General features: G+C 42.5%; 1 protein-coding gene across 1 annotated transcript in view; it reads left to right on the top strand.

Annotated features, from left to right (window-relative positions):
* LOC149317632 (squalene monooxygenase-like) overlaps nt 1-15,778 on the top strand; it is a 48,898-nt gene that overhangs the window by 22,931 nt on the left and 10,189 nt on the right. Inside the window, exons 5-9 of the mRNA XM_089517950.1 lie at nt 4,580-4,676; nt 6,528-6,641; nt 6,975-7,146; nt 13,118-13,213; nt 15,044-15,186. Of these exons, the coding sequence (XP_089374076.1) occupies nt 4,580-4,676; nt 6,528-6,641; nt 6,975-7,146; nt 13,118-13,213; nt 15,044-15,186 (622 nt within the window). The remainder of the gene's footprint in view (nt 1-4,579; nt 4,677-6,527; nt 6,642-6,974; nt 7,147-13,117; nt 13,214-15,043; nt 15,187-15,778) is intronic.

Genomic DNA, 15,778 nt, shown 5'->3' on the forward strand with positions numbered 1-15,778 from the left:
GACAATGCGGGCTTGCCATCCACAGATGCTTGAATCCACTGATAGCAAGTCCGCTGATGATAAGGCCGCACTGTATTTAAACTGATAGTAACTTGATATATCATTGAGTACTTACGTTAGGATGATCCATGCATCACATTTCCCATTTCTGTGTATGGTTCTGAAAATTGGACAGTGGATAAAGCTGATAGGAAGAAAATTTATTCATTTTAAATGTGATTCTGGAGAAGAATTCTACAAATACCATGGACTGCTAAAAAGACAAATGGGTCCTTGAGTAAACAAGGACTGTACTGGCTAACACAGACAAGGAACTGCTATCACTCCACCTCAGCATCAATCAAAAGATTAATACCCAAGACTGGGACAAAATTGACAGCCTTACCTACAGGAAAATGGAAAAAGATATGGCGGTGATTTTGTTGATTGGGTCTTGTTTCACTTTTTTGTATATTGCAGGATCCAGGAGTTCCTTGATTTTTTGTTCGTATTGTTCTGTTTCCATGATTACTTTGGCATTGCCTTTGTCTGCTAGGAGCATGATGATTTCTGGGTCCGAATTGAGTCCTTGATGGCTTTTCTTTCTCTTTTGATTATGTTGCTGGGAGGCGGTTTTGCCTTGCTCAGAATCCTTGCTGTTTCTCTTATCTCTTCCGCTTCCTCTGCTGGGAGATGGTGGAGGGCAAATTCAACCTGGGCAATGATGTATTCAACTGGGATTCTGGTGGTGGTTACTGCAAAGTTGTTTTCTTTGGCCAGGATGGATGTTTCCTCTTTTGAAAGTTGCCACTGTGTGAGATTGATGGTGGTTTGTGAATTGAGACTGTCAGACTTTGACCATATCATGAGAAGACATGACTCACTAGAAAAGAAAATCGTGTTTGGTATGATAGAAGGCAATAGGAAAAGAGGAAGACCACATTTCAGATGGATAGACTCAAATCAAGGAAGCTTCCTTACAGCTCTGAGTCTGCAAGACCTGAGCAGGCCTGTTGATCATAGGGTGATTTGAAGGCCTCTCATTCATGGGGTCACCATAAGTTGAAGATGACTTCACAGCAGTTAAAAAACAACTTGATGTTATCTCTGGTTGTGCAATAGCAATATCAGGAAGTACTTTCCCCAACTGAAGGAAAAGTGGAATAAGTGTCAAAACTCATTTCCACCTGAAACTTGTGCTTCCAATCTTCAAAACATTTTGGCTTTCACTGAGCCAGGGTCAAACTGGATGTGATGTGTGGATGCATTTTCAGAGTTTTTATTGGTTAATGTTTTAAGTAGGGTTAGGCAAAGTACGGCCTACACTGGGCCCTCTGGAAATTTGGAAGATATTTCCACCACACTTGAAGTCCCCCAGCCTCCAGAATTTTTTTTGCAAAAATGTTACTTTTTTTGTGTGTCTCAAAATGCCCCCAGAGATGCGAGGGGGGATTTCCATCATGTTTTGCACCCCACTATTGGTTTAGTGGGTCAACTATAGTGGGAACTAAGAACTGGATTTATTAAACTGAAGCTTGCATGTTACATAAACGGAAACCTATCCAGAGATAGCTGTGTTGGCCATATAGCAAAGTACAATAACACCCCAAATCCACAAAATAGCGATACCTTTATGGGAGCAACTAAATGCATAAAATATATCTTGCAAGCTTTCAAAGCTCCACTGGCTTCTTCATCATGCAAAGCTGTTAAAATAATGCAGGAGAAAAATTGACATTGTTAGTCATATATTTTATGCATTTTAGCTGATCCAATAAAAGTACCACTTTTGTAGATTTTGGATGTTATGTTACATATATGTTTCACACGTATTATTTCAGTGTTGCTTGCAGACAACATTCCTTAAAATAAACATTTTAAACACATTAAATGCATACTATACTGGGACAGTCTCCCAACGAAGCAGAGAAAAGAGTTTCTAGGAAGCTATATGGATGGTGAACTTTCAGGAAATGGGTAATTAAAGGCTAGAAGTTAGGAACACATGGCCAGTACAGCATTCTTGCATTTTGCAAAATTTACATTTTTAAGAACTTTCACTTTTTCAAAATCTTGTTTTTTAAAATATCTGCTGCCCATAAAACCTCTACAACTTATCTTATCTTCCCCATTGTGTCTGTCATTTTATTTTATAGACTGAAGTATGAACATTCTTGGTTTTTAAATACAGATACCTCAGTTTATGTAAATATAACAGTCACTTTGTGGAACAGTATGTAGTAGGTTTAGCTAGCATATTTGAAAATTAGTTTAAACTGTTTTCAGCATATAAAGTGATGATGTTTTCAGCATATAAGGCGAACAGATAGGTCGAGAGGATGCCACCTTGCCTGAGCCCTTTGCCAATTGGGAACCATTCTGTTTCTTCAAATTCTGTTCTGACGGAAATGTTTGCTGTACTATGAACTTTATATATTGTAAGGAATGTCTGGTTTCTTTTGAAGAAGTGGAATACTTTCTTGGTTTTGTTTTTTTTACAGTAAACTAGAGTGGGCCCTTTGTATACATGGGGGGAGTATGTTCTGCCCCCCTGCATTTGGGGAAAAACCCCGGAGCCTCAAATCCCACTGACTTCAATGGAGGTGTGCTCCTGCACATGCCATGAGCATGTGCAAGATGAGCAGTAAAGATAAATCAAGGGATATAAACTCATAGTAGCTGGGGCATATTTCTAAGTACACTGAGTCATTTTGAGATGATTAAAATGGATTTTTCCAATATTTAAGTTGCGAGGCTGGTGGGCAGTGAGGGGATGTTCCTTTATATAAATGTAAAAAATTAACGGCCACCAAATTATCTCAAATGTGCATCTATGGGCTGAAACTGATAGCCTGTTTGATCCTGCTTGGGCTTGGCTTGGGAGAGTGGCGTTTAGATGTGCCACACCCCAAGCGGGAGAGAAGCCAGATTGGCAATTACATGCTGTTCTGCATCTCTCCCACTTTTGGGGGGTTCCACTTTCCCCAGACCTGGCTTTTTGCAAGGAAAAGCTGGCTCTATGGGGGAAGGGGTGCCTTTTTTCCACCCCAAAAAGGAACTGATCTTATCTGCTCCTTTTGGGACAGAATCTGGCTGCACTGGGGCCAGGAATCTGTTTGCCCTGGCCATAATCCAGCCTAAAAAGGGTGGCTCTAAACTGCCCTTTTTGAGATGTCTGTATCTCCCCAAATGCTTTTTTGATTTGGTTTGCCAGATTTTACATCTGTGTTTTGCTTCCTTGGATTTCCCATCTGCCCCTGCTTCTCATGTTCTTCAGCTGTTAAATATTTAAACTGACCTTATGCACCATGTACTTAAATGGTATATTGTGAGATATGTATTGATCTGATTACAGTGGAGGCTGTGTTACTGTAACAGTAAAAATGCTCATGCATTTTCCATTCAGCAATACCTGACCAGAATAGATGAACCAGAACATCTGTCCAGCTTGACTTTCATTCTGGCACCTCAGAATCTGCATGCTCCATGTGCTGAGTGATTCGTGTGGTGCTTCTGCTGATAATCACTTAGATCTATAGAACCACAACACAAGTATATTTATACACTTCAAATCAGTTGCCAATTTAAGCTACTGAACTGTAAATAAAGCCGATTATAGTAGCCATGTAGAGTGTTCCTGTGCCAGCATTAAGAAAAGATATACTAGTGCACAGACATTTTATTATGTATTATTTTATTATGTATTAAACATCTTTTTATACTTATTTTTAACTTGTGTTTTTAAAAACAAAGTTTAGTTTGTGTTTTAACCTTTGTATGATGAATTTTTAGTTGTACTGTATTGTGTTGTTAGAATGTTGTGTGTTGCCTTGAATCCCATGCTGGGAGAAAGACGGGAAATAAAATAAATGTAAATTAAAATATGGACTTGTGGAGGTAGATTCCCTACCTCTTTGCATCTCATTGTATAGACAGAAGGCTACACTGGAGCAGAGAAAATGTGCTGCTAATATTGTTTGCCCTTCTAGAATTTTGAGTAAGGTGTGGTAGAGTATGAAATGAGATATTGCTCTCTTTTCTCCCCTGCGGCATGGGGACAGTCCTGCATTGCTGTTTAGGGAAATATTTGCACTAGCTGTAGTTAGTTGCTTTCCTTCTAGGCTGAAGCCAAGAAATATGTGGCCTGCAGACTGCAGGTGTCCCCAACTCCATTTTGTAGTCTCTTGATCTCTCTAAGACCCCAAGACACTGCCCATATTTAATTTGTGTTTGTGTGTGCACACAGGGAGAAATAATGCCCTTTAAATGATCCAAAATGCTTCCTGGAACAGCATAATGTGCACAACCCCCCCCCCCCTCCTTGATCTTCCATAAGCCCTCCAAAAATTGCTGAAAATTGTCCCGAACCAACCTGATTTAACCAAGGTTTTTAAATATTATCACCCAATTTTCAGCAAAAATGTGATAGCATAGCCTGCTATGGGGAGAAAAGTTGACTCCCACCTCTGTTGCTGTTGTGCATCCCTCTTCAAGACAGAAATGCTTAATTGAGTAACAGCCTTATGAGATATGAACCATAGTATTTTGTGTGTGTTTATACAGATATATATGTTTTTTTTTAAATTGTGTTTTCTTCCAGCACAAAATTCATTGAAGGGACAGTGGTGCAGTTGCTTGAAGAAGATGACTCTGTAGTCGGAATTGTGTATAAAGACAAGGAAACTGGAGACACAAAGGTGAGGCTCATGATTTTCTGGACAGCTGTTTAAATATTATAGTTTTTCTGATGTAGTCAGTCTTGTGCCAAATTAAGGCATGGCTTTGTTAGTATAACCAAATGGTTATTAACTCCATAATTCCTCCATAATTGTATGTTTAAAATGTTATGCTGTAGAATAGGCACAGATATTCTAGGTTTGTGTGAGTGAATTGTACAATATTATGGGTGAAACGACTGCCCCAAAGGGAAGCTGGATTGGGCTGTGGCAACCACACACTGCAGCCCCAATCCGCCTTTTTTCCAGCCCAAAAAGAAGCAGCAAATAGCTGCTCCTTTTTGTGTCAGCAAAAAGCTGGCTTTTCTGCCCCGCCACGGATAGAAGCCAGCTTTCAGCACCTGGAAGCCAGCCCACATGTGGGCAGCCTTAAGCTCGCTTCCAGGTGGCTTCAGAGCATGCGGCATCAAAACTCCACATTCTGAAGCCACCTGGACGACGGCGCAAAGGTCTGTTTTGCCCCTTGGGTATTGCTGTTGAAAGAAATGGCAAAGAAAAAGGATTGAATTGCCACTGTATCTTCAGCTATCTCAAGAGTTTGCTTCTCTGTGATGCCTGAGAACTTGAGAGAAAAAGAGAGCAGCATTCTTGGGTGGGATAGCCCCTCAGTATACAGTATGCATGGGAGCTATTGTATGAGAAGGTGTAGAGAGCTAAGAAACATTTGATTTAGAATAAATGAGTCAAAACTAAATTTTCTGCAAATATTCATAGATTTTCTTTTTTCACTCACATATCATCTCTCGGAGCATGCTGCCTAATTATTGCTCTTTATTAATTTGTTTTATTCAGCTGTTCCACTTTTCACAAGTTCCTCAAGGATATCTGCAGTCAAAAGTTACACTGCAATGAAAGACAATGTACATTTCTCCAAATTTCTGATACTAGCCTGCTATATGAATCAGTTGTTAGTTTTATCTGTTTATCTGTATAGTTGCATGAACTGTACACTTAGGAGAATAGTTATTAGCTTGCCAAATGAGCATACCATTTCTAAAGTATCAGATGTGTACCTTTTATAATTACTGACTCATCTTCAAATTAATTAAAACATCTTTCATAACAGCGCTAATTAGTCCTGTCATTATAAAAGTTATGCATTAATTTTCCAGAATATGTCTCAGTTTCTCAACTTGTTGTTTCATCACATTTAGGGTTAAGAATGTACTTAAATAAAATGATTTGCTTTTGCAAGAGAACCACATAGCCTCTCTTCTGTAAAAAGTAATACAGTATTCTGTTTATTGTTCCAGTCTGACTTAATGCAAAATTTGATTTTGCATTAGACATCAAACAATAAACATTTGACTGAAATATGTAGAATTCTCTGTCTTTCAGCAAGCAGGGTTAGAAACTTCAGGTTTCAGAGAAGACTGAAAACAGAAGGTGGGAGGCTTTGAATATCAAATACAATATGAATATATGGTAGCAGATATCAGTCCAATCCCACACTTGTGTAGGAACTACATATGTTTTAACTGATTGGTATGCAAACTCTGGTTATGGTTGTGCATGTACTGAGTGTACATCAGGTTGTCAACATCCACATGTTAGACTGATATGTTGTTGGGACCAGCAAATGGTATGGACTGGGGCATTAGAATCACATTACTGAGAGTAGAGGTCTCTTCTTGTTAAAGAGACCATGATAAAGGGTTGCTCAGAAATTCCTCGAAACATAGTTTTGATACATAGTCAAACTTTTGAAATGATGTAGAAAACTTTGGTGGGTGTGGACTATTTTCAGGAGAGACTGTGTGGCACTGTTTCACATTATTTATTTCTTTTTGTTCTAATGCTTTTGTGTTGTAGGAGCTTCATGCACCCCTTACAGTTGTGGCTGATGGTCTTTTTTCCAAATTTAGGAAAAATTTCATCTCTAGTAAAGTTAAAGTTCCGTCTCATTTTGTAGGATGCATTTTGAAGGTAAGCATTCCCTAAAAAGCTGATTTATCTAAAAGGCAATTAACTGTCTTTATCCATTTTAGAGACTTAAAGCAGATAATCACAATGACTATTTTAGAATGGTCCCAGTTAAGGTGATAATGTTACTATCATCCCTGTAGAATTTTAAATACTCTTATGATACTTATTCATCCTCACAACAGTCACACAGTTACTGTTGCTTCCATTGTACAAATAGGGAAATGAGCTATTGTGCCAGTATTTCACAGAAAGCTGCTCGATGAATTGATGGCAATATATTGGGAAAAGGCAGTCATAAAGAATCTTTGATTTTTCCCTCTTCTTTTTACAAAGAATTCACCTCAATTTAAAACCAACCATGCTGAACTTGTTTTGGGAAATCCTAGTCCAGTACTTGTCTACCAGATTTCTTCCAATGAAACCAGAGTCCTTGTTGACATTCGAGGTGAAATGCCAAAGAACCTTAAGGAATATATGGCTGAAAAGATTTATCCCCAGCTACCAGGTAAGACTATGTCTATTGACTGGCAGTACTGTGGTAAGAATTAGGTGCTAGATTTGTGCATGTTTGTGCTTCCAAACTTGTGAGGTAGAGCACACTGCCAAGGACTCTTCCTCAGTGATAGACTGCCACTACTCATATTTTTAATAATTCATTCCTTAGGAAAATCAAGCTTACATATTTGGTTGGAGAAGGTTGGGTATCTTGTCATTTTCTGTCTTTAAATAGCAGACTGGTCCATGAGTGAGACTACATTCTAGGTTAGATGCAGACAACCAAATCAACTCCAATTTTCAGTTGAATATATTTGCTAATGGACCAAACACATATGCTCAGAAACACCTAATGCTTTTTATAATAAAATGACCAAACAAAACATTAGCTAACTAAACTTTTCAGAATCTTAGGAATAATTCACCAAAGCAGCTTTCAGTTGGAAGGACAGCTATATCCAATCAGAAACAGGATTTGTTAGACCTTGGACAGCTCCGTGGGACTCCAGATAGCTTGTTGGAGGAACTGTGGAATGAAACTTGTAAAGGTTTCCATAATGACCTAATTTGATGAGAGACTGGGAGAATTTTAATTCAGAACCAACCAAGGAACATCCCCCGACCCAGAGTGGGGAGCAGCAGTAGGGAAGCAGTGTTTAATTCTTTTTGCCTCATGCCATTTTCTTATGTAAATCCCCCCCATCCCCACTCTGGCTACTATTTTCTCTGTGCATGTGCCATCAAGTTGCCTGTTGACTGTTGGGGAAAAGATACATCTACCTGAATGTCTGAATGCCATCCATGTGTTTGTATGTGAGTTGAGTCAATGCACAGCAGATCAACCATGGTGGAGGCTAGAGGCTTGTCTCTTCTTAACAGTCTACTCATGGAGGAGCCCCAGCTTTTCCTGGAACAAAGAAACCACTGCTTGTGGGAAGCAAATGTTACCAATCAATATCATTCTGACTTAGAACATCTTCCAGTAAAAAATAACACTAACATGTGAAGCATGAAAATAGTTAAAGCCTGGAGCTTGAAAATAAACTGAGATGCATGTACAGAGAGAGTCAAAAAGCAGCATTACTGTCTTGTCATAGAAAGGATATTGTGTGCCTGTCACCAGCTAGTAAACTTTCATATTTCTGGCCCAGATTGTTCCAGTGAAAAGGATAGCTGAGATTTGGAAGAGTGAGGGGAATGGTAAAATATAATCTCTTGCTATCCAAGTACCTTTGAAAGTAGTGATGCAGCCTAATCTTTCCTGTAGCCAATAGTGGGTTTGGAAATGTATTGTCTTCTTTTGAAGAGATTAAGTTGCATGTATATTTTCTAAAACAAGCATGATTTCACAAGAACATAAGGATATACTCTAGTTCCTCATCCCTTCCTTTCAGTTCTCACAAAGCAATAAAGGCAAAAGTACAATATTCTGATATGCTGTTACCTTTGACTGGTTTATTGGTGTTACATTTTTACGATAATGAGTACCTTCTGATGTGGTTTGTTCCTGAATTTCTTAAAATGCATTTCTTAAGGAAGCCAGGGAGGAACTCCGCCAGGTGAGAGCGGCGGAGATAAAGCCGGGCGACCGGGCCCTCTCTGACACGCCCCCTTCTGCCCTCCACGCCAGACCGCCGCCGTCGCCGCTGGGACTGCTCTTCTGCCGGGCGGTTCCTCCCGGGGTGTCGGAGGTGCGCATCTGCGCACCGCCTCGGGAGGACCGCCCACGGACTGAGGAGCACCGCAACTGCGCACCTGCGCAGTTGCGCAGCGCTAGTGTGGGAGGCTTTGACTGGCCCTGGGAGCAGAGGATGCCTGTAGTGGCCAACCTCTGCTCCTCTAGTAGCCATAGAGGGGTGGGGGGAGGATAGGGATGCGGGGGATGCCTGGGCCAGGGATAACACCTTGGGGGGCGGAGCTCCTATAGAGGTTGTGTGGGGCAGGGGGAGGTATGGCGGTGGGAGAAGGGACTTGCGTTCCAGGGGAAGGCGTGATAGATGCGTCATATCTATCTCACCTTCCTGTCCCCCTCCCAACCTGAAGGACCTGAGGGTCTCTCCAACCGTGCCACAAACCCTGTCGCTGCTCCTGTGCAATGCCAGGTCCCTTAACAACAAGTCCCACATCCTCCAAGATCTGTTGGAGGACTCGAAGTGTGACCTGGCTTGCATTACCGAGACCTGGCTGGGGCCTGAAGGAGACGCTGTGTGGGCTCAGGCCCTGCCTGCTGGGTACTCGGTGAAGGACCAGCGCAGGTTAGGTGGGCGGGGGGGGGGAGTGGCCTTGGTACATAGGAACACCGTGCCCCTCTCCAGGAACCACATCCGACAGACTTCCTATATCGAGTGTATTTACCTGACCCTAAAGGCTAGGGACAGTCTAGGGATTCTGTTAGTGTATCGGCCACCCCGTGCATTAGCGGACTCCCTTAACGAGCTGACACAGCTGGTCGCTGAGCTGATGCTGGAGACGCCCAGGCTTCTTGTCCTGGGCGACTTCAACATCTCCCTCACGGCCAGCCATGTTCCATCTGGTGCGGCTCGGGAATTCATGGAGACCATGGCGGCCATGGGCCTGTCCCAGCTGATACAGGGTCCTACGCATTGTGCGGGTAATACCCTCGATTTGGTCTTCTGTTCGGAGGCGGAGAATCCGTGGGCGGAAATAGATAATGTTTCCCCCCTGTCATGGACGGATCATTTCCTGGTAGAGGTGAAACTCAAGGCCTCTACCCAGATCCCCCCCGGGGGTGGCGGACCTGTTAGGATGGTCCACCCTCGAAGGCTGATGGAACCTGAGAGGTTCCAGGAAGCCTTAGAGGGACTCACGGTTGGAAATGACGGCGACTCTGTTGACGCCCTCACCGGTATCTGGAATACCGGTCTTTCTAGGGCTATACACAGGATCGCTCCCAAGCGCCCTCTCAGGCCCGCTTCCAAGCGTAAGCCCTGGTATACGGAAGATCTCCGGGCGAGGAAGCGGGTTCTGCGACGGCTAGAGTACCGTTGGCGCAAACACCTTCGCTTACACGACAAGACTCTCCTAGACCAATTATTAAAGGACTATGGAGAGGCAATACGAGCAACAAAGAACTCGTTCTATGGTGCTCGTATTGCGTCCGCTGAGTCGCGTCCGGCAGAGTTGTTCAGGGTGGTCAGGGAGCTAACTCAGCTCCCTCCCACCCCGAACCAGATCCTTGAACCTTCTAAGGCCTGCTGCGACTTGTTTAACGACTTTTTTGCGGATAAAACCTCTCGTATAAGCGAAAGTCTGAACGCCGACGTTATAGCAGAACCTAGAGTAGAAGTGTCCAGAGCCTCCGTGGACTATGTTAAACTGGATCAGTTTGAGTTGGTGAGTACCGAGGATGTGGACAATATCCTCGGAAGTGTTCGGAAAACGACCTGTTCTCTTGATCCCTGTCCCTCGTGGTTAGCAGCCCAGGGGGGACCGGCGGTAACATTATTGTTACGCCGGATAATTAATTCATCTTTGAGGGATGGGCAATTTCCATCGGATCTTAAATTGGCCATCGTAAAACCGATCCTAAAAAAGCCCTCCCTCGACCCCCTGGTACATAATAATTATCGGCCCGTTTCGCTGCTACCATTTTTGGGAAAGGTGATCGAGAGGGCGGTTGCTATCCAGCTTCAGGCGGTCTTGGATGAAACGGATTATCTGGACCCATTTCAAACTGGCTTCCGGGCGGGTTACGGGGTTGAGACGGCCATGGTCGCCTTGGTCGATGATCTCCGTCTGGGCATCGACAGGGGAAGCGTGTCCCTGTTGGTGCTCTTGGACATCTCAGCGGCTTTTGATACCATAGACCATGGTATCCTTCTGGCAGAGGTGGGAATTGGGGGCACTGCGCTCCAGTGGTTCCGCTCCTACCTCTCCGGGAGGTCCCAGATGGTGCAGCTGGGAGACGTGTGCTCCAACGAGAGGCCCCTTAAAACTGGGGTCCCTCAAGGAGCCATTCTGTCTCCCATGCTATTTAACATTTACATGAAACCGCTGGGAGAGATCATCCGGAGACATGGGGCGCGGGGTTATCAGTACGCTGATGACACCCAAATAATCTTCTCTATGTCTCCGACTGATGCAGTGACTGGGGATGGCGTCTCTCCTCTCGTGGCCTGTCTGGAGTCAGTAATGGGCTGGATGAGGGAGAACCGACTCAAGCTGAATCCAGAGAAAACGGAGGTACTTGTGGTAGGTTCTTCTGGTCCGGGGATGGCGGTGGTTCCACCTGTCCTGAACGGGGTCACGCTCCCTGTGAAGGACTCCGTGCGCAGTCTGGGGGTGCTCCTTGATTCGTCGCTTCACCTGACTGCTCAGGTGAATGCGACGGTCAGGAGCACCTGTCATCAGCTTCGGCTGATTCGCCAGCTGCGCCCATACCTGGACCAGAGGGACCTAGAAACTGTTGTACACGCTCTGGTAACTTCAAGATTGGATTTCTGCAACGTACTCTACATGGGGCAACCCTTATACCAAACTCGGAAACTCCAGATGGTGCAGAACATGGCTGCTCGGCTGGTCACTGGCGCTTCCAGGACCAGCCATATAACACCGGTCTTAAAGGACCTCCATTGGCTGCCCATCCGTTTCCGAGCTCAATATAAGGCGTTGGTAATTACCTATAAAGCCCTAAATGGCTTGGGCCCAGGATACCTAAAGGACCGCCTCTCCCCGTATATTCCGCCTCGCACCCTCAGATCGACTGGGCAGCAGCTACTGAAGGTGCCTGGGGCTAGGTTAGCCTCCACTTCGCGGAGGACGTTTTCCACAGCTGCCCCAGCCCTTTGGAATGAGCTGCCCATAGAGCTCCGCTCGTCTACCACCCTGGCCCAATTCAGGAAGGACTTAAAAACCTTCCTGTTTCAACAGGCATTCCCCAAATAGTTATCCTGCGGGCCTCCCTCCTCTTTTCGTGGCCATGAGGTTGGGTCATGGGGTTTTCTTTTGACTTTTTTTTTCTATTTGTTGGATTTAAGCTGTTTATGATGTATTGGATGTTTTATTGTATTTTTATGGTATTTTTATTGATATGTATTTTAATATTGTCTGTTTTACTGTTGTGAGCCGCCCTGATCGAAGGAAGGGCGGCATACAAATAAAAAATAAAATAAATTTATTATTAAGGAGAAATCTTGTGCAACAGCCTGTTGATATATTAGGAAAGTGGCATATTTCTAGCAGAGGTGTTGCTGATGTGTGACTTCCCTCTCAGTTTTGGGGGCCCAGTGAGCACCTCCGGGTGTCTAGCAGTCAGCCAAAAGAAAGTGGGATGGTTTTGAGCAGTTTCATCTGGGGTCCTCTTTAGAAGTAGTGAGAAACATTTCTTTTATTGTATATGCTTTGATGTACTGCCCTTTGGTAGAAAGAGCATTATAAATACATGTTGTTGTTGTTATTGTTGTTGCTACTGTGATTTGGGAGAACTCTCATTTAGGTTGGTTAAATATGTTCACCAGATGTTTATGGTGTATTCTTGTTTCTGTGTAATAACTGTTACAGGCACACCCTTTTAAAATCCTGGACAGCCTTACTTTGAATATTCTGTGATACTCCTTAAAGTATCTATCATAACTATTATGGTGTATTTTACTTTTTGTAGAGAGACAATAACCTGTAAGGAAAGAGAGCCAACTAAATGGTCTAAGGTAATATTGCCCCAGTGACCCATCTCTGGTTTATCAGAGATATGGGGATGAGCCACCAAGTCATCTTTCATCTCCCATGTAATTTGTGGTTCATTGTGATTCTGGGTCAGGGGTGGGCAAAGTGTGTCCCTCCAGATGGTGTTGGATTGTTGTTTCTAGTATTCTTCATTATTGGCTATACTGGCTTGAGTTTATCAGAACTGCAGTCTACCATGCCTGTTCAAGGTGGTTTATCTTCTTAGTCTTGATCAAAATAAAATCACTTTGGAAATAACTGTGATACTGTTTTGTTTTGTTGTTTTGTCATTTTTGCAGAACATCTGCAGGAACCTTTCCTAATAGCTGTACAGAATGATCGTTTGAGGACCATGCCTGCAAGTTTCTTGCCTCCTTCTCCTGTAAACAAAGCAGGTCTGTGAGCAGAAAACCCCCTGTAAAATTTGGAGACATAAGGACAAGCTTATCCAAGGGTTTAGGCATACCCAATGGGACTTTTGATTTCTTTTTCTTCGAAGAGCAGAAAATACTGTGCTTCCCATGCCATAACACAGACTTCTTTTGAAAGACTTCTCTGTTTCAAAGAGGATGGCCGTGTGTGTGAAAGATAGAAAACCAGATATCTCGTATGTGTGCAGATTTGCTTGTGTAGTTCTTTGGATCTCAGCCAAAGATGTTGTTGTATTTCTCATATACTGTGGTAGAGTAATTTCCTTCTAAAATTAATTAGATCTTCTCTCACTTTCTGTTGTCTAGAAACCATATGATTTAAACGTATCACTTATTCTGATGGATATTGCAATTAATATCTAGAATGTGATGAGTGTTGACATTTTATTAACATTTCTTCGTTTAACAATGAACAAAACTTCTTAGGAAGTCCAGGGTGGGGCATGGACAGAGGACCTCATAAAAATTTGTGTAGCAAGCCTAATTTTTTGACAGTTTTATCTGTTACATGAGAAGTGTCATTTTTCAGAAAATGACAAATAAAGATGACATTTAGATGTTTCTTGAGGGGTATTCAGTGCTCATTTTGACAGGTAAATTTGAATATTAATTCCAATTTAATATTAATCAGAATATTAATCAGACTTACCTTGAGCTTCCTGAATCAGGATAAAAAAGATTATACAGAGTTAGTCGTGGGCTTTATGTACATTTCTTGTATATCCTGTTGTTGTTGTATGCCTTCAAATTGTTTCTGATTTACAGAGACCCTAATGTGAACCTATAATGGAGTTTTCTTGGCAAGATTTGTTCAGAAGAGGTTTGCCTTTACCTTCCTCTGAAGAGTATATCCTGATCCCATTGAAAATTCCATTGTTTTGACAAGGGGATAATGTTTTGACAATTGCCAGAGTTAATTTTATATCACTTCTGTCCAGGAACTGCTGGTGGATTGCTGCTATAGGGTGAATAAAGCAACTCTTGATTTTACAGCTGCTCCCCTTTTAACTGTTCTGGATCGAATGGGGTATTCTGCCAGTCCTGTACCATATTTTGGCACCAACTCAGAGCAGCTATAGGAGGAGCGGTAGTTAAATCACAGGTGAATTCACTGCTCTTATAGTGGTGACTTGATTGCCTGCCTCTTCTGTTTCTCTCCATGTTTACTGAGAAATGGCATGAGGCTTCTGTGGGATTAAAAATGCTGTACTGATTAATGAGTATTAATAAATACAGTGGACCCTCCACATTCGCTGGGGTTAGGGACACAGGATCTTAAAAAAATAAAAAATAAAATAAAAATGGAAAAAACACAAATAAAAACACCACTATTTTTTTAAACAGAGAACAGCTTTCTAGGAATCTGTAGATCCTCCAATGCAACTGTGTGGTCAACATCCAGCAGAAGTGCCAAGAGAAGTGTTTTCTCTTGGAATCTCTAGGCCCTCCAGTGTGACTCTATAGTCAACTTCTGCCATATGTTGACCACAGAGTTGCACTGGAGAACCTAGAAATTCCTAGAGAGGACATATTAATCAAATCTTTGAATAATCATATTCACAAAAGTCAATGCTGGAAATGCAGAGGGCCACCTGTATATACACATGCAGAACTGAAACATATGAGGGTTTACAAATACATACATATTACAGAAACAGGCACCATGCTATACACCCCTCCTCTCCATATCCTTTGGTAATTGTGCCCAAGTAGTTAGGGATTTGTAAGCTAACTTTCAGCTGTTTCTTTGTGATTGGAATTAGAGTTAATTGTGGCTGATTCTTTCCTTTTTAGGAGTGCTTCTCCTGGGAGATGCTTACAACATGAGGCATCCCCTAACAGGTGGAGGAATGAGTGTTGTTTTGAATGACATCAAGATATGGAGGCATTTGTTGCAGGCTGTTCCAGATCTTTATGAGGACTCTGCTCTTCTGCAGGTAGGACAGGATTCTGGCTTTCCCTCTCAACTCTTTGGTATTTTGGCTCCCTTTTCAGGTTGGGTTTATTTTTACATTGCTTTAGGCAGCTGCTTTTTCGTTTATAGAATCATAGAATCATAGAATCATAGAATCGTAGAGTTGGAAGAGACCACTAGGGCCATCCAGTCCAACCCCCTGCCATGCAGGAAATCCAAATCAAAGCATCCCTGACAGATGGCCATCCAGCCTCTGTTTAAAGACCTCCAAGGAAGGAGACTCTATCACCTTCCGAGGAAGTGCATTCCACTGCCGAACAGCCCTTACTGTCAAATTTTTATTTGAAATTTATAAATTGCCCTTCAACGAAAAGAATTCCAAAATGCTGTACGTTAATTTTAAAAAACCCAATAGAGAGGGGGGAAAAAGGGAAGAACAGTATTTTTCAATAAATGGTCACTGAGAGTTGCTCTCCTGCCTCTCTTGTTGAGGTGGGAGTCTACATAAGCAGATGTAGGATTTGGCAATTGGAATGAATTAGTTCTAAAAGACCAGCTAAACATAATTTGTTTTCTTGTTTTGATGGCACCAGCTGAAATGTGGGTAAAGAATC

The sequence above is a fragment of the Sceloporus occidentalis genome, unplaced genomic scaffold, assembly GCF_023333645.1.
Source record: "Sceloporus occidentalis isolate IW3139 unplaced genomic scaffold, rSceOcc1.0.p SCAF_3, whole genome shotgun sequence".
In the NCBI taxonomy this organism is placed as follows: domain Eukaryota; kingdom Metazoa; phylum Chordata; class Lepidosauria; order Squamata; family Phrynosomatidae; genus Sceloporus; species Sceloporus occidentalis.